The sequence below is a fragment of the Saccopteryx leptura genome, chromosome 3, assembly GCF_036850995.1.
Source record: "Saccopteryx leptura isolate mSacLep1 chromosome 3, mSacLep1_pri_phased_curated, whole genome shotgun sequence".
Classification (NCBI taxonomy): Eukaryota; Metazoa; Chordata; class Mammalia; order Chiroptera; family Emballonuridae; genus Saccopteryx; species Saccopteryx leptura.
This window is the reverse complement of record NC_089505.1, coordinates 119,609,294-119,628,661: the sequence shown is the minus strand read 5'-3', so window position 1 is coordinate 119,628,661 and position 19,368 is coordinate 119,609,294. Positions and strand designations below refer to the sequence as shown.

Sequence of the window (19,368 nt, the reverse complement as noted above, 5' to 3'; positions counted from 1 at the left end):
TATTGCTAGAATTAGGGTCATATTGTAAGGATGGCCTTGGGAGCCCTGACATTATTCTCCCTGGTTGGAGATGGTAAAGGTAGTCTGGATTATGTATTTGCCACATTTATGAAAGCATTTCACTAATTGAAGAGTCACATTGTTGTACTTTGCATAAGACCCTTAAAATAAATTCTCATGGAAAAAATAGAAGCAGGGAGAGATAGGCTAAAAGAAAAAGTAGGCTTGTGTTTTCATTCTTACTTATGTACAGATAGGGCAGAGACTTCTACAGTCACTTCTGCTGGACTGTGCTGTTTAAATATTTCTTTTTCTTTTTCTTTTTAATTCATTTTTAGAGAGGAGAGAGAGAGGGAGAGAAAGAGACAGAGAGAGAAGGGGGGAGGAGCTGGTAGCATCAACTCCTATATGTGCCTTGAACAGGCAAGCCCAGGGTTTCGAACCGGCTACCTCAGCATTTCCAGGTCGACGCGTTATCCACTACGCCACCACAGGTCAGGCTGGACTGTGCTGTTTAATCAGCACTGCATTTTTTTTTAAGTAAGAGAAGGGGAGATAGAGAGACAGACTCCTGCATGTGCCCCAACCAGTATCCACCCAGCAACCCCTGTCTGGGGCTGATGCTTGAATCAACCAAGCTATCTTCAGCACCTGAGGCCAACGCTTGGACCAACTGAGTTATCCTCAGTTGCTGGGGCCAACGTTCAATAAGGGGGAGCGGGAGGGGAAGAAAAGCAGATGTTCACTTCTCATGTGTGCCCTGACCAGGGATCAAACCTGGGATGTCTGTATACTAGGTCAAAGCTTTACTCACTGATACAATAGCCAACACTGATTTTTTTTTAAAGTGGCTTTTGAATATAGTTTTCTTCTTTTAAAATTATATAATTTTATAGTAAAAAATCATTGTCATATTTGTTTTATATATTTAGACTTAATAATTTTTCAAATGAAGAGAAAATTAGTTCTGGCTGGATAGCTTGGTTGGTTAGAGCATCATCCTGAAGTACAGAAGTTGCCAGTTTGATCTCTGGTCAGGGCACCTACAGGAATGATGTTCCTGCCTCTCTCCCTCTCTCCCTCCCTTCCTCTCTCACTAAAATCAATCAATAATTTAAAAAAAATGAATAGAACCTGACCTGTGGTGGTGCAATGGGTAAAGCGTCGACCTGGAATGCTGAGGTTACTGGTTCAAAACCCTGGGCTTGCCTAGTCAAGGCACATATGGGAGTTGATGCTTTCTGCTCCTCCCCCTTTCTCTCTCTCTGTCTCCTGTCTCTAAAATGAATAAATAAAATCTAAAAAAAAAAAAAAAAGAAAAATTATGTGAGGCTATGCAGGGCATTTATAGGAGCACGGGCTTTTGAACCAGATAGTCTTTTTTTTTTTTTTTTTTTTCGTGATAGAGATAAGAGAGAGGGACAGATAGGGACAGACAGACAGGAAAGGAGAGAGATGAGAAGCATCAATTCTTCGTTGCAGTTCCTTAGTTGTTCATTGATTGCTTTCATATATGTGCCTTGGCCGGGGGGCTACAGCAGACTGAGTGACCCCTTGCTCAAGCCAGCAACCTTGGGCTCAAGCTGGTGAGCCTTGCTCAAACCAGATGAACCCACGCACGAGCTGGCGACTGCAAGGTTTTGAACCTGGGTCTTCCGCATTCCAGTTTGAGGCTCTATCCACTGCGCCACTGCCTGGTCAGGCGAACCAGATAGTCTTGCATTTTTACATTATCTCTGCCATTTAGTGACTATATGATTACTTGACTGCTCTGTGAAATGAATAATCCTTATGTCATGGATTATTTGAGAATCAAATAACATATTTTTGGCTTAAAAAAATTGATTTGAGGTCCTGATCAGTTGCTCAGTGGTAGAGCATTGGCCCAGTGTGTGGTTGTCCCAGGTTTGATTCCTGGCCAGGGCACACAGGAAAAGTGACCATCTGCTTCTCCACCCCTGCCACTCTCCTCTCTCTTCTTCTCCCACAGCCATGGCTCAACTGGTTTGAGTTCATCAGCCCCAAGCGCTGAGGATGGCTCTGTGGAGCCTCTGCCTCAGGCACTAAAACTAGCTTGGTTGTGAATATGGCCCCAGATGGGCAGAGAATTGGCCCCAGACGGGAGTTGCCAGGTAGATCCCGGTTGGGGCACATGTAGGAGTCTGTTTCACTATTTCCCCTCCTCTCACTTGGAAAAGAAGAAAAAAAAATGAGAGAGAGAGAGGGAGAGAGACATTTACTTCTGGTTCACTTATTACTGCACTTATTGTTTGAATCCTGTATGTGCCCTGATCGGGGATAGAACCCATAACCTTGGTGTATCAGGATAATGCTGTAATTAACTGAGCTACCTGGCAAGGGCCTTTTTGGCTTTTATACTGTGTTTCCTAGGTAGTGTTCATTGAATGAGAGATACTATCATTGTTACTTTATTTTTAGAATGTAATTGGTGATCTTTATAGTATTCTGTTCATGTTAAAGACTGAATACATCTTGATTTTTAAATATATCAGTGTTTTTTGAAGGTAAAGTCATAAGGTATTTTTTAGTTCTGAAAATCAGAAACTAGAATGTGAAGAAGAAATATTTTTACATTGATGTTTATTAGTTTATATGTATTTATTTATTAATGATTTTAATGAAGTATCTTTCTTATCTCTTTATTTAGTGTCAAACTGGAAGAGAAACGAAGCTCAACAAAAATTTATTATGTGTGGAGTTCCTTCTTAAAAGAAGGAAAAAGTGACTATTGCAACTATGGATCGGAGCAAACGAAATTCAATTGCAGGATTTCCTCCACGTGTCGAGCGTCTTGAAGATTTTGATGGAGGTGGTGGAAGTGATGGGAATATGACCCAGGTGGGAAGGGTTTGGCCATCTTCATATCGAGCTCTTATAAGTGCCTTTTCCAGACTGACACGTTTAGATGACTTCACCTGTGAAAAAATAGGGTCTGGTTTCTTCTCTGAAGTGTTCAAGGTGAGTGATGCCTCAGCTTTTCTCATTGTCTTGTTGATGGTCAGCATCATTGCAGAATTGATAGTTGTATTTAATTAGGACATAGGCCTCAAGCTATTTATTAACTTGTGACACATTTTATTGTTTTAGTTATAAAATAATGCATGCTTGTCAAAAATCCAAATAATGTAGGAATTTCTTCCACTTCTCTCTTCCCCTGCTCATCTATCTATCTATCTATCTATCTATCTATCTCCCCAGTAGTAAGTAACATTAAAAATTTGGTATGTGTCCTTTGGACCCTTTTCTGTGCTTATGCATATATTAAACGTACATCTTATATACATATATGAAAATTTATATATATATGAAGATATATATACACATACCACAACATACAGTGTTTGTTTGCTTACTTTTAATAAAATTGAGCCTTTAATTCTCCCAAGCAATCATATTTCCCTAGTTCATTTACTCGCCTAGAAGATTATTTCATACTTTTTTTCTCTCATCAAACTCTTAGAACTTCTCCAGTTCTCATTCTCAGTGATGAGCTTGCTTTCTAATTCATGAGAAAACTGAAGCAAGCTGAAGAGAACTTCCACAGCTTCACATTACCACACACGGCTCACCCACATCTCTACCCACTTACTTGGTCTTTATACCTGTCACTATGGATGAACTATCCATGATCTAATCTAAGCCATATTTCTATTTGTATGGTATATCCTATTTCCATTTGCCTACTCAAAGACATTACCTAAAAAATTCTCCCTTTTCCTAATTCATATTTCACTCTGTATTAAATAATTTCTTCTATCAGTATGTAAACATTCTGTTACTTTTCTCACCTTAAAAAGATTTTTTCTTTAAAGGAGAGAAAATCGTCTCTTGTTGCTACACTCATGTCATATACTCAAATACCTCCACAGAATTATCTCTACTCACCATTTCCTTTTTCTTTTCTTCTGTTCTCTCTTTCTTTATAAAGTTTTTATTTTTACTTTATTTTTTTTGAGAGACAGAGACAGGAATGGAGAGAGATGAGAAGCATAAATTCCTAGTTGTGTCACTTTTTAGTTGTTCATTGATTGCTTTTTCATATGTGCCTTGACTGGGGAACACCAGCTGAGCCAGTGACCCTGGACTCAAGCAGGTGACCTTGGGCTTCAACCAGCGACCATTGGGCTCAAGCCAGTGACCATGGGATCATGTTAATGATCCTATGCTCAAACCAGCATCCCCATGCTCAAGCTGGTAAACCTGCACTCAAGCTGGATAAATCCATGTTCAAGCCGGCGACCTTGGGGTTTTGAACCTGGGACCTTAGTGTCCCAGGTCAACACTCTATCCACTGTGCCATCACCAGCAACTCTCTTTCTCTTTTTTTAATATGGCAAAATATATGTGATACAAATGTAGCATTTTAACCATGTGTATAGTTCAGTGGTATAGAGTACATTTACAGTGTTCTGCATTATCTGTTTCCAGAACTTTTTCATCATTTCAAATAGAAAATTTGTACTCTTCAAACAACAGCTCTTTCTTCTCCTACCCTCAGCCCCTCTTAACTGTTTTATTTTCTGTCTCTATGAATTTGCCTATTCTAGGTACCTCATATTAGTGGAATCATACGATATTTGTCGTTTTGTGTCTAATTTCACTTAGAATGTTCTCAAATTACATCCATGTTGTAGAATATATCAGAATTTCATTCTTTTTCATAGATGAATATTATATTATTCCATTGTGTGTGTATATCACATTTTAGTTATCCATTTATCTGTTAATAAACAATTGGGTTGTTTCTACCTTTTGGTTATTGTGAATAATGACTGCATGAACTTTGGTGTACAAGTATTTGTTTGAGTCCCTGGTTGTGGTTTTTTTTTTTTTTTTTTTTTCAGAGAGAGAGACAAATAGGAAGGGAGAGAGATGAGAAGCATCAACTCATAGTTGTGGCACCTTTAGTTCATTGATTGCTTTCTTGTATGTGCCTTGACCGGGGGGGCTCCAGCCAGTGATCCCTTGCTCAAACCAGTGACCTTGGGCTTCAAGCCAGTGACCTTTGGTCTTAAGCCAGCAACCATAGGGTCATGTCTATGATTACGTGCTCAAACTGGTGAGCCCATGCTCAAGCCAGTGACCTCAGGGTTTTGAACCTGGGTCCTCAGTGCCCCAGGCCAACACTCTGTCAACTGTGCCACCACCTGGTCAGGCTTTCTATTTTTTGCATATTTACCAATAGGTGGAATTATTCAGTTATATAGTAATTATATGTTGAACTTTAAAAAAAGTAATGATAAAGTATACATATAAAATTTACTGTCTTAACCATTCTTTTTTTTTTTTACAGAGACAGAAAGTGTCAGAGAGAGGGATAGATAGGGACAGACAGACAGGAATGGAGAGAGATGAGAAGCATCAATCATCAGTTTTTCGTTGCGACACCTTAGTTGTTCATTGACTGCTTTCTCATATGTGCCTTGACCGCGGGCCTTCAGCAGACCGAGTAACCCCTTGCTCGAGCCAGCGACCTTGGGTCTAAGCTGGTGAGCTTTTTGCTCAAGCTGGCAACCTCGGGGTCTCGAACCTGGGTCCTCGGCATCCCAGTCTGACGCTCTATCCCCTTGCGCCCCCACCTGGTCAGGCTGTCTTAACCGTTTTTAAGTGAACAGTTAAGTAACGTTAAGTATCAACCATTTTTTTTTTTTTTTTGTATTTTTCTGAAGCTGGAAACGGGGAGAGACAGTCAGACAGACTCCAGCATGCGCCCAACCGGGATCCACCCAGCAAGCCCACCAGGGGTGACGCTCTGCCCACCAGGGGGTGATGTTGTGCCCCTCCAGGGCGTCGCTTTGCCGCGACCAGAGCCACTTTAGCGCCTGGGGCAAAGGCCAAGGAGCCATCCCCAGCGCCCAGTCCATCTTTGCTCCAATGGAGCCTCGGCTGCGGGAGGGCAAGAGAGAGACAGAGAGGAAGGGGGGGGGGGGTGGAGAAGCAAATGGGCGCTTCTCCTATGTGCCCTGGCCGGGAATCAAACCTGGGTCCCCCGCACGCCAGGCCGACGCTCTACCGCTGAGCCAACCGGCCAGGGCAAGTATCAACCATTTTTAAGTGAACAGTTAAGTAACGTTAAGTATCAATATATTCACATTATTGTGTTACTAACTCTAGAACTTTTTAATCTTGCAAAACTGAAACTCTAAACCCATTAAACAATTCACCTTTGTTTCCCTTAGATCCTGGCAACTACTATTCTACTTTCTGTTTCTGTGAATCTTGACTACTCTAGATACCGTATATAAATGAAATCATGTAGTATTTGCCTTTTTGTGACTGCCTTATTTCACTTAGTTTATGTTTAACTTTTTAAGAGACCATCACGCTATTTTCCACAGTGGCTGTATCATTTTATATTCCTACTAGCAATGCACAAGGGTTCCAATGTCTCCATATTCTAACCAACACATGTTATTTTTCTTTCTATTTAAAATTTTATTTTTAAACATGAGAATCTCTTTTTTTTTGTTTTTTTTAATTGGTTATTAGAGAGAGGGAGGAAGGGAAAGAGAGATAGGTTTGTTATTTCACTTACTGATGCATTCATTGGTTGATTCTTTTTTTTTTTTTACAGAGACAGAGAGTCAGAGAGAGGGATAGATAGGGACACACAGGAACGGAGAGAGATGAGAAGCATCAATCATCAGTTTCGTTGCGACACTTTAGTTGTTCATTGACTTCTTTCTTTTTTTAATTTTTATTTATTTTTTACAAAGACAGAGAGAGAGTCAGAGAGAGGGATAGATAGGAGGGACAGACAGACAGGAACGGAAAGAGATGAGAAGCATTAATAATTAGTTTTTCATTGCGCATTGCAACACCTTAGTTGTTCATTGGTTGCTCTCTCATACGTGCCTTGACCACGGGCCTTCAGCAGACTGAGTAACCCCTTGCTGGAGCCAGCGACCTTGGGTTCAAGCTGGTGGGCTTTTCCTCAAACCAGATGAGCCCGCACTCAAGCTGGCGACCTCGGGGTCTCAAACCCGGGTCCTCTGCATCCCAGTCCGACGCTCTATCCCCTGCACCACCGCCTGGTCAGGCTGACTGCTTTCTTATATGTGCCTTGACTGTGGGCCTTCAGCAGACCGAGTAACCCCTTGCTCAAGCCAGCGACTTTGGGTCCAAGCTGGTGAGCTTTGCTCAAACCAGATGAGCCCGCGCTCAAGCTGGCGACCTCGGGGTCTTGAACCTGGGTCATCTGCATCCCAGTCCTATGCTCTATCCACTGTGCCACCACCTGGTCAGGCCATTGGTTGATTCTTGTATGTGCCCTGACCCGGATCAAACCCACAACCTTGGTGTATCAGGACAATGCTCTAACCAACTGAGTTACTGGGCCAGGGTGTTATTTTTCTTTTATAATAGTAGCAATCTTGATAGGTGCGAAGTGATACCTCATTTGTCTTTGATTTATATTTCTCTAATGACTAGTGATGTTGAGCAAATTTTCATGTGCTTATTGGCTTTTTGTGTAATTTTGGAGAAATGCCTATTCAAGTCATTTGCCCATTATTGAATTAAGTTTTATTTGTATATAAGGTATATAGATCCCTTGTCAGATATGATTTGAGAATATTTTCTCCTAGTCTATCAGTTGTCTTTTCACCTTCTTGATAGTTCCTTTGATGCGTACAAGTTTTTAACTCTAATTAAGTTCAATATATCTATTTTTTCTTTTGTTGTCATATCCCAGAAATTATGGTAAATTCAATATTATGAAGATTTTTCTTAATGTTTCATTCTAAGAGTTTTACAGTTTTAGTTAAGTTTATTTTTATAAATGGTATAAGGCAGTGGTTGGCAAATTGCGGCTTGCGAGCCACATGTGGCTCTTTGGCCCCTTGAATGCGGCTCCTTCACAAAATACCACGTGTGGGCGCTACCTCAGTAAGGAATGTACCTACCTATATAGTTTAAGTTTCAAAAATTTGGCTCTCAAAAGAAATTTCAATTGTTGTACTGTTGATATTTGGCTCTGTTGACTAATAAGTTTGCCGACCACTGGTAAGGGTCTAACTTCATTCTTTTGCACGTGAATATTTAGTTTTCCCATCACCTTTTGTTGAAAAGACTCTTTTTTCCCCATTGAATGGTCTTGGCATCCTGTTGAAAATCAGTTGATTATATGTGCCAGGGTTATTGACTCATTTTAATTTGTGTGCTCCAACTACCAATGATAAATTTTTTGTTTATTGGTCATTTATATAATTTGCTTATATTTTTACTTGTATTTTATTATTGTGTTAATTTTTTTTGTAGTTCTTTATCAATCCTGATAATAATTTTTGTGTGTGTGTGTGTGTGACAGAGACAGAGAGAGAGACAGAGAGAGGGACAGATAGACAGGAAAGTAGAGAGATGAGAAGCATCAATTCTTTTTTGTGGCTCCTTAGTTGTTCATTGACTGCTTTCTTCTATGTGCCTTGACCCTGGGGGTAAAGCAGAGTGAGTGACCCCTTGCTCAAGCCAGGGACCTTGGGCTCAAGCCAGCGACCTTGGGCTTCAAGCCAGTGACCTTTGGACTCAAGCCAGTGACCATGGGGTCATGTCTATGATCCCACACTCGAGCCAGCAACCCTGCACTCAAGCTGGTGAGCCAGCGCTCAAGCCAGCAACCTCAGGGTTTCTAACCTGGGTCCTCTGTGTCCCAGTCTGTCACTCTATCCACTGTACTACTGCCTTGTCAGGCTCTTATTTTTTTTTCTTTCCTTCTTCTTTTCCAAGTGAGAGGAGGGGAGATAGAGATACAGACTCCCACGTGTCCCCTGGATGGGATCCACCTGGCCACCTCTATATGGGGCCAATACTTTGCCCATCTGGGGCCATGCTCACAGCTGAGCTAGTTTTAGTGCCTGAGATGGACCCTCAGTGCCTGGGACTGATGTGTGAGAAGAGAAGAAAGAGAGATAGAGATAGAGGAGGAAGGGGAAGGGGGAAAAGCAGATGGTTTCTTTTGTGTGTCCTGACCAGGAATTGAACCTAGGACATCCACATACCAGCCGACACTCTACCACTGAGCCAACTGGCCAGGGCCCTGATAATAATTTGAGAGCCTTCCCAATGCAAGGTTTTGAAAATATTATGCTATGTTTCTACTATGCTTCTATGACATATTTCATTGAATTTAAGATACTATTGGTTATAAGATGCACTTGTTGCACCCTGGCCAGATAGTTCCGCTGGTTAGAGCATCATCCCTATAGACCAAGGTTGCAGGTTTGATTCCCAATCAGGACATATACAAGAAGTATCCAATGTGGAGCAGCAAATCGATGTTCTCTCTCTCTCTCTCTCTTCTCTCCCTTCCTCTCTCCCTAAAATTAATAATTAAAAAAAGATGTGCTTGTTGCCAATTAAAGTGTAACAATTTTTTTTTTTTTTTAGTGAGAGAATGGGGGGGACAGACAGGGACAGACAGACAGGATGAGAGAGAGATGAGAAGCATCAACTCATAGTTGTAGCACCTTAGTTAATTGATTGCTTTCTCCTATGTGCCTTGACCAGGGGGCTCCAGCCAAGCCAGTGGCCCCTTGCTCAAGCCAGGGACCTTGGGCTTCAAGCCAGCGACCTTTGGGCTCAAGCCAGTGACCATGGCGTCATGTCTATGATCCCATGCTGGTAATCCTGCACTCAAGCCAGTTGAGCCCATGCTCAAGCCGGCAACGTTAGTTTTGGACCTGGGTCCTCATCGTACCAGGCTAACGCTCTATTGGTTGTACCACCACCTGGCCAGGGTACTTTTTTTTTTTAAAGATTTTTAAAAAATTAATTTTACAGAGAGAGGAGGGAGAGTGGACGTAGAGCACAAAGTATCACCTCATAGTTGCTTCACTTTAGTTACTCATTGACTGCTTGTTGTATGTGCCTTGACCGAGCAAACCAGGGTTTTAAACCTGCAACCTCAGCATTCTAGGTTGACACTTTATCCAGTACACCACTATAGGCCAGGCTAATTGAATTTGCATTTTTTTTTTTTAACAAGCAAGTGAGAGAGAGACAAACGGACAGACAGGAAGGGAGAGAGAGATGAGAAGCATCAACTCATAGTTGCAGCACTTTAGTTGTTCACTGATTCCTTTCTCATATGTGCCTTGACCGGGGGGCTCCAGCTGAGTGTGTGACCCTTGCTCAAGCCAGTGACCTTGGGTTCCAGCCAGCGACCTTTGGATTCAAGCCAGAAACCTTTGAGCTCAAGCTAGCGGCCATGGGGTTATAACTATGATCCCACACCCAAGCTGACAACCCCACACTCAAGCTGGTGATCCTACACTCAAGCTGGCAACCCTGCACTTATGCTGGTGAGCCCACACTCAAGCTGGATGAGCCCACACTCAAGCTGGATGAGCCCAAGCTCAAGCCAGTGACCTCAGAGTTTCAGACCTATGTCTTCAGTGCCTCAGGCCAACGCTCTATCTACTGTGCCACTGCCTGGTCAGGCTGAATTTTCTTTTAAAATCACATGGTACTGCCTGACCTCTGGTAGTGCAGTGGATAAAGCATCAACCTGGAATGCTGAGGTTGCCGGTTTGAAAACCTGGGCTTGCCTGGTCAAGGCACATATGGGAATTGATGCTTCCTGCTCCTCCCACCCCCTTTTTTTCCTCTCTCTTTCCCCTCTCTTAGAAGTGAATAAATAAAATCTTTTTAAAAAATCATGATACAAACTTAAAAGGTATAAAAGGTTATTCAGTGAAAAATTATTTACTTTCTTTTTCTTCCTTTTTTTTTTTATTATGTTACAGGCGGGGAGGCAGAGAGACAGATTCCCACATGCACCCTACCTGGATCCATACAGCAAGCCCACTAGGGGTCAATACTCTGCCCATCTGGTGTCACTGCTCCATTGATAGGCAATTGAGCTGTTTTATTTAGCACCTGAGGTGACGCTATGTAGCCATCCTCAGTGCTCAGGTCCAACTTGCTCAAACCATTCAAGCCATGGCTGCAGGAGAGAAAGAGAGAGAGAGAGAGAAGGGGGAGGGGTGAGAAGCAGATGGCCACTTCTCCTATGTTCCCTGACTGGGAATCAAACCAGGGACTTCTGCAGCCAGGCTGAAGCTCTACTATTGAACCTATTGGCCAGGGCCTATTTACTTTCTTCTGATGCAGTTTTCCTCCCTGGAGGCAACCAGTGTTTAACAGTTTCTTATGTATCCTTCTGGAGAGAATTCTGTGCATGGATAAGCAACTATATATTATGTCTGTATATGTGTTTGTGATGGTGTAAATGTGTGTATATTTATATCAATTAGCTATTATTTATTTATTTACCTACTTCAAGATTGAAGACCACTAGAGTGTAAGTTCAGTGAAAGCAGGGATTTTTCTTTGTGTTTATCAATTTGTGCACTGCTTTATCTCACTGCCTGGAATTCTACATGGCACATAGTTCCCCTTTTTCTATAAGGTTATTTTTGTTGTATAGTAATGATTTATAGGACTCCTTTATATCTATACCATGATTATACATATTTTTCAAGCTTGTAATGTTTTTAAAACTAACTTGTAACTATTTTTGCAATGTAGAAATAGTTCATTTAATTGTTTATTGTTTTAATCTTTTCATTTCTGACTTCTGTTTTTTTTTATTATTTAGAAAGGCTCTCTACACTCCTGTATTATAAATAAAATGATCATTTTAAAATTACTTTAAGATTTTGCTACTTATATTTAGATATTTAGTCCCCCTGGAATTTATTTTTTAGGTGGCTGCTCATTTGTATTAGTAACATTTGTTATATAGTTAGTATTTTTCTCACTGACTGGAAATGTTATCTTTATTCCATACTGAATTTTTCTAAGTATTTTAGTCTGTTTCTAGACTTTATTCTATTGCATTGACCTGTCTATTCATATACCAGTATACACTGTTATAATTTAATCATTGTGGCTTTATTTTAATATATGGTTAGTCTAGTTACCCATTATTATTCTTCCTTTTCAGAATGTTTTTTTTTTATTTTTATTTTTTTATTTTTTAAAACTTTTTTTTTAAAATTTATTTTTATTTTATTTATTCATTTTTAGAAAGGAGAGAGAGACAGAGAGGAGAGAGAGACAGAGAGAGGGAGAAGGGGGGAGGAGCTGGAAGCATCAACTCCCATATGTGCCTTGATTAGGCAAGCCCAGGGTTTTGAACCGGCGACCTCAGCATTTCCAGGTCGACGCTATATCCACTGCGCCACCACAGGTCAGGCCAGAATGTTTTTTAAAGATTTTATTATTTTATTTTACAGAGGGTGTGTGTGAGGGGATGAGAAGTAGTTGCTTCATTCTAGCTGTTCATTGGTTGCTTCTTGTATGTGCCTTGACCAGGCAAGCCCAGGGTTTCAAACCAGCAACCTCAGCATTCCAGGTCATTGTTCTATCCACTGCACCACTACAGGCCAGGCTCTTTTCTTTTTTTCTTTTCAGAATTTTCTTGATGTTTCTTCCTTATTTTTTATGTGAATTTTAAAATGAGTTTGCCAGTTTCCAAAAATGTAATTATTGCCATTTCTATTGACATTAAATTTATAGATTAATTTAGGGAGATTTGATATCTTTATTATACTGAGTGTTTATTTTAAGCACATGGCATTCCTTTACATCTATTCAAGTATTTTGTGTCCCTTGTTAGACATTAAAAATTAAAAAGAAAAATATATGTTTCTTGCACATTTCTTGCAATGTTTATTCTTAGATTTTTCTCTTTTCTGTTGCAGTTGTAAATGGGAACTCTGCTTCCATTTTATTTTCTGTTGTTTCTGTTAATATTAATTTTTATATATTGATATTTGATGCAGCTGGCATACTGAATTTTTAAAATATTTATAGTAAATTTTTCAGTTTATTTGATTTGCTTTCAGTGGTATATTATCATATCAGCTATGAATGATGATAAATTTATTTCCCATTTTTACACCTTACTTATATTTTTTCAACAAATTTCTTGACTAATACTTCCTAAAATGTTAAATAATAATGCTATTTGACATCTTTTTCTTGTTCCTGACTGGGAATACTAGTGGTGTTCTCTAATTAAACATGGTATGATTTGGGGGCTGAAATAGATATCTTTTATTTTATCAGGTTTTCAAATTCTTGCAAAAATATCTGCTCTTTTAAGGTTTATTGTTATGAAGAATAGATGTTAAATTCTACTTGGCCCTGGCCGGTTGGCTCAGTGGTAGAGCGTCGGCCTGGCGTGTAGAGGTCCCGGGTTCGATTCCCGGCCAGGGCACACAGGAGAGGCGCCCATCTGCTTCTCCGCCCCTCCCCCTCTCCTTCCTCTCTGTCTCTCTCTTCCCCTCCCGCAGCCAAGGCTCCATTGGAGCAAAGATGGCCCGGGCGCTGGGGATGGCTCCTTGGCCTCTGCCCTAGGCGCTAGAGTGGCTCTGGTCGCAACAGAGCGACGCCCCAGAGGGGCAGAGCATCGCCCCCTGGTGGGCAGAGCGTTGTCCCTGGTGGGCGTGCCGGGTGGATCCCGGTCGGGCGCATGCGGGAGTCTGTCTGTCTCTCCCCGTTTCCAGCTTCAGAAAAATACAAAAAAAAAAAAAATTCTACTATATGTCCTTTCAGAATCGATGGGATGATGGTTCATTTTATATGTCAACTTGGCTGGGGTATGGAGTGCCTAGATGTTTGGTCAAACATTATTGTGGATGTCAGAAAGATTGGGTTGATTAGATTAACATTAGAGTCAGTAGACTAGGTAAAGCAGATTGCCCTCCCTAATGTGGGTTGCCCTCATCCAATCATTTGAAGGCCTGAATATAACAAAAAGGCTTGACCCTTCTATGATTATGAGGGAACTTCTGCCTATTTGCTTGAGATGGGACATCATTCTGCTTCTGCCTTTTGGTTGGAACTGAAATATTGGCCCTTCTTGGGCCTTAAGCCTGCCAACTTTTGGGCTGAAACTTACACCATTGGCTCTCCTGGTTCTCAGGGCTTTGAACTCAGACTAGAACTATACCTTTGGGCTCCTGGGTCTCGAGCTTGCTAACTGTAAATCTTGGGACTTGTCAGTATTCATAATTGTGTGAGCCAAATTCTTATAATAAATCTCTTTCTATCTGTATATATCCTTTTAGTTCTATTTCTCTGGGAAACTTGAATATATATGGTGATAAAAGTGTTTTTTTATTTTGATTTCTTAGTAAAGTAAATTATATTAGTAGGTATTCTAATAGTGAGCCATCTTAGCATTCCTAATGTATTATTTTTTATTTTAAAGATTTTATTTATTGATTTTACAGAGAGAGGAGAGAGAGGGACGGGGAGTGAGAAGTATCAACTCATAGTTGTTTCACTTTAGTTGTTCATTTATTGCTTTCTCATATGTGCCTTGACTAGGGTGCTCCAACTGAGCCAGTGACCCCTAGCTCAAGCCAGCGATTTGGCTTCAAGCCAGTGACCTTGGGCTTCAAGCCAGCAACCTTTGGGCTCAAGCCAGGTACCATGGGGTCCTGTCTATGATCCAAAGCTCAAGTCGGTGACCTCAGGTATTGAACCTGGGTCCTTAGTGTCCCAGGCTGACACAATCTACTGCGCCACTGCCTGGTTGGGCGATTCTTTAATGTGCTGCTAACTTCTTTTAGCTGAGGTGTTTTAGCCTTGATATTTGTGAGAATGGTGTGTAGGTTTTTTCTTTTATGCTTTCATTGTTAGGTTTTGGTAACAATGTTATGCTTGCCTCATAAAAAATAATTTGGAAATTTTTTTTCTTCCCAGTGCTTTGAAATAATTGAAATAATATTGGAATAATTTATTTCTAAAGTATTTGATAATTCCCTTGTGAAATGCTGGTCAGTTACTTTGAAAACTTTTTTTATTCTTCTAGAGTAATTGGCTTATTTAGATTATTGTTTATTCTAAGTCAATTTTGGTAGATTATTTTTACTAGGAAATTATATTTGATAGGTTTTCTAATATACTTGCCTAGACATGAGTGAGTTTTGACCATTATAAGTTTTTTGTGTGTTTATTTTAAGTCCCTTTCATATTAGTTACTTGAAGTGTGGGTCTTATTGCTGTTTGGTCTGCTGGTTCTTTTCATGATTTTTCATTTCTCCTGTGATTTGTAATTTTTTTAATTGAAAACCTATCATCAGGAGAAATTTTTCTCCTTGGGGTTCTTGTGTTCTAGGTTGTATAGTGGTCTCACATTTGCCTCTGTTTAGATCATACAGGTTCTGGATCTGATCTTAAAGGCTTTGTTTTTATTTCTTGGCTCAGGCTTTTTGTGCAGTGTTTATAGTACAAATCACAGTCCTGAACCTGATTCTTATAGTTAGCTCTTGTTCCTCATTAAAAGCAGTAGAATCTAGTATTATTTCACTGTGAATGCCCATTACCAAATAGGAGAAAGCTATTTAATTGTATTTTAGGAAGTAATTAGTTAATATTGTGGTGAGAACGTTATCTTTGGAAAAGAAAGGAATAGATATTTTTATTTCTTCTTACATGTAATAGTCTGATATAAGGTTTGGCAAACTATAGCCTTGTACCAAATTTAGCCTGCCCTTTGTTTTTGTAAATAAAGTTTTATCGGAACACACCCACACTCATTTGTTAATGTATGTTTGTGCTACAGTGACAGAGTTGAGTAGTTGCAACAGTGACTGTATGGCCCTCAAAGCCTAAGATATTTACTATCTAACCCCTTTACAGAAAAAGTTAGCCAATCTCTGGTCTGATAACTATAGTACACAGCTGGGTGATGGTTAGTTTTTATCTTTGATTACAAAGTACAGATGATTACAGATCTTTAAAGGTCAGGTTAAATAAAAAGTATATTCATGGTAATAAAAGGAAATATTTGACTTCCGATGTAGGAGATATAAATTAAGCAGATAACTTAAGGACTTTTAGTTGCCTTAGATAGATAAAGACTGGTTGATAGATGACTTCACATTGAGAAATGTGGATTTATGCTGCTTTTTGTTTATATTTCTTTAAAATAATTAAGTTTAGAATTTAGGACCTTCTAGTTATTCATCCTTAATATAGATATTACTCATGTTTTCTGTTCAATGTACACTATTTTTCATTGAGTTCGGTTTTTTGTTTTTTGTTTTTTTTAAATTCAGTGAGAGAAGGGGAGGCAGAGACAGACTCCTGCATGCGCCCCGACAAGGATCCACCCGGCAAGCCTACTAGGGGGTGATGCTCTGGCCATCTGGGGTGTTGCTCTGTTGCTCAGCAAGGAAGCTCTTCTTAGGCCTGAGGCAGATACTGTGGAGCCATCCTCAGTGCCCAGGCCAACTTGCTTCAGTTGAGCCATGGCTGCAGGAGGGGAAGAGAGAGAGAGAGAGAGAGAGAGAGAGAGAGAGAAAGAAAGAGAAGCGAGAGGGGGAGGGGTGAAGAAGCAGATGGGCGCTTCTCCTGTGTGCCCTGACTGGAAATCGAACCCGAGACATCCACATGCCAGGCCGATGTGCTGTCACTGAGCCAACTGGCCAGGGCCCCAAAAATTATTTTAAAAATTATCTTGTCTTAAGTAGTCTATGTAATTGTTTAGGTGTTAAAAGATCTGTTCTAGCAGTTGGTTTGAAAGGAACTTAGGCTCCTTTTGATTGTGACTGTCAGAGGCACAGTGCATTTTTAAAATTAGTTAACCTGGTAATTTCATTGGTTAAACTTGGGCTATGTTTTTGGATTGTAAATGTCTTAGGACCTCAAAAAATTTTTAAATTGTTGTTGGGCATTGTGTGTTTTAGATTGCAATTAATGTCATTGTTCTACAGATTAGAATGGTAGAAGTAGAAAGTTTTGAACATAAAAGTTCTCTCTCTTTTTTTTTAGTGGGAGAGAGAGAGACAGGGACAGACAGTAAAGGAGGAGAGATGAAAAGCATCAGTTCTTCATTGCAGCACCTTAGTTGTTCATTGATTGCTTTCTCATATGTACCTTGACTGGGGGGCTCCAGCTGAGTCAGTGACCCCTTGCTTAAGCCAGCAACCTTGGACTCAAGCCAGTGAGTGACCTTGAGACCCTGTCAATGATTCCACACTCAAGCCGGTGATGCTTCTCCCCACCTTGCTCAAGCTGGTAAACCTGTACTCTAGCCTGCTATTTTGTGGTTTCAAACCTGGGACCTCAGTGTTTCAGGTCAGCGCTCTATCCATTGTGCCACCACAGGTCAGGCAGAGATAACTGTATTTTAGTGTATATTGTTAAAACTATAAAACCTGGAGTACCATTCTAGAGAAAAGTATCAATGTAATTTTTCCTCTTTATATAACAATTTTACTGAGAAAAAAAATTACAAACCATAAAATTCTTTTTAAAAATACAATTCATGATTTTTAGTATACAAGGTTGTGCATCTATTACCTTCTAATTTTAGAACATTTTTTATCATCCTAAAAAGAAACCCTGTGCTCATTAATTTCTCTGTACAACCTCTCCAACACCTTTCTTTCTTTTTTTCTTCTTTTTGAAATTATTATAACCATCCTATTGATCTCATTTTGGTTTTGATTTACATTTCCCTAGTGAGTAGTGATGTTGAGCATTTTTTCAGTGCTTACTGGACATTTCTGTATCTTCTTTAGAGAAATGTCTATTCAAGTTCTTTGCCCATTTTTTAAGAATCATTTTTTTTATTTTTCAATTACAGTTGACAGCAATATTATATTAGTTTCAGGTGTACAACTCAGTGAGTAGACATTATATAATTTACTAAGTGATCATTCTAATAACTCTCTTACCCATCTGACACCATACATAGTTATTAGATTATTGACTATATTCCTTCTGCTGTACTTTACATCTCTATGACTATTCATTAACAATCATTTTGTACTTCACCTTTTTCCCTTCACTTTTTTCACCCAACCCGCCTCCTATCTGGCAACTGTCAAAATGTTCTCTGTATCAATGAGTCTGCTTGGGTCTGTTTCTGTCTGCTTGTTTATTTTGTTTTTAGATTATTTGTTCATAAATATGTATTTATTGCATTTTTGTTTTACAGAGACAGAGAGAGAATCAGAGAGAGGGATAGATAGGGACAGACAGACAGGAATGGAGAGAGATGAGAAGCATCAATCATTAGTTTTTTGTTGCGACACCTTAGTTGTTCATTGATTGCTTTCTCATATGTGATTTGACCGTGGGGCTACAGCAGACCAAGTAACCCCTGCTCAAGTCAGCAGCCTTGGGTCCAAGCTGATGAGCTTTGCTCAAACCAGATGAGCCCATGCTCAAACTGGCAACCTTGGGGTCTTGAACCTGGGTCCTCTGCATCCCAGTCCAACACTCTATCCACTGCACCACTGCCTGGTCAGGCTGTATTTATTGCATTTTATTGTTCATACTTTTGACCTTTTTTTTTTTTTAAGTTGATTTCAGCATGAGAGGAAGGGGAGGATAAAGAGAGAGAGAGAGAGAGAGATAGAAACATTGAGCTATTTCTGTATATGCCCTGACTGGGGATTGAACTGGCAACCTCTGCACTTAAGGATGATGCTCTAACTGACCGAGCTATCTGACCAGGGCTGCTGCTTCTTCTTAAGAAGACCCTTTAACATAATGCTGGTTTGGTGGTGATGAATTCCTTTTGCTTTTTCTTGTCTAGGAAGCTCTTTATATGACCATCGATTCTCAATGACAGTTTTTCTGGGTAGAGGAATCTTGGTTGTAGGTTCATCCTTTTCATCACTTTGAATATTTCTTGCCTCCTCCTTCTGGCCTGCAAAGTTTCTGTTGGAGAATCAGCTGAGAGTCTTATGGGAGCTCCCTTGTAGTTAACTAACTGCTTTCTCTTGCTGCTTTTAAGATCCTCTCTCTTTGTCTTTACTCTTTTGCATTTTAATTATGGTGTGGACCTCTTTGGGTTCATCTTGTCTGGAACTCTCTGTGCTTCCTGAACTTGTATGTCTATTTCCTTAATCAGGTTAGGTAAATTTTCTGTTATTATTTTCTCCAATAAGTTTTGAATTTCTTGCTCTCTTCTTCTTCTTTTGACACCCCCATGATGTGAATGTTGGTATGCTTGAAGTTGTTTCAGAGATTCCTAACAGTAAATCCATTTTTTTTTGGATTCTTTATTCTTTTGCTGTTCTGATTGTGTTTTTTGTCTCCTTATATTCCTAATCACTGATTTGATTTTTGGTTTCATCTACTCTACTGTTGATTTCCTGTAGATCATTCTTCATTTCAGTTTGTGTATCCTTCATTTCTGACTTGATCTTCTTTATGGTTTCTATGTCTCTGCTAAGTTCCTTGCACATTCTTATAACCATTGTTTTGAACTCTCTGATAGTCTGCTTGCCTCCATTTTGTTTCATTCTTTTTCTGGAGATTTTTCCTGTTCCTTCATTTGGGACATGTTTCTTTGTCTCTGCATTTTGACTGTTTTCC

At 39.9% G+C, this 19,368-nt stretch overlaps 1 protein-coding gene across 1 annotated transcript in view; it reads left to right on the top strand.

Moving 5' to 3' along the window:
• The window catches only part of TESK2 (testis associated actin remodelling kinase 2), a 171,921-nt gene that overhangs the window by 32,039 nt on the left and 120,514 nt on the right, over nt 1-19,368 (top strand). The window contains exon 2 of the mRNA XM_066376151.1: nt 2,669-2,979. Within this exon, the coding sequence (XP_066232248.1) occupies nt 2,758-2,979 (222 nt within the window). The 5' untranslated portion in view covers nt 2,669-2,757. The remainder of the gene's footprint in view (nt 1-2,668; nt 2,980-19,368) is intronic.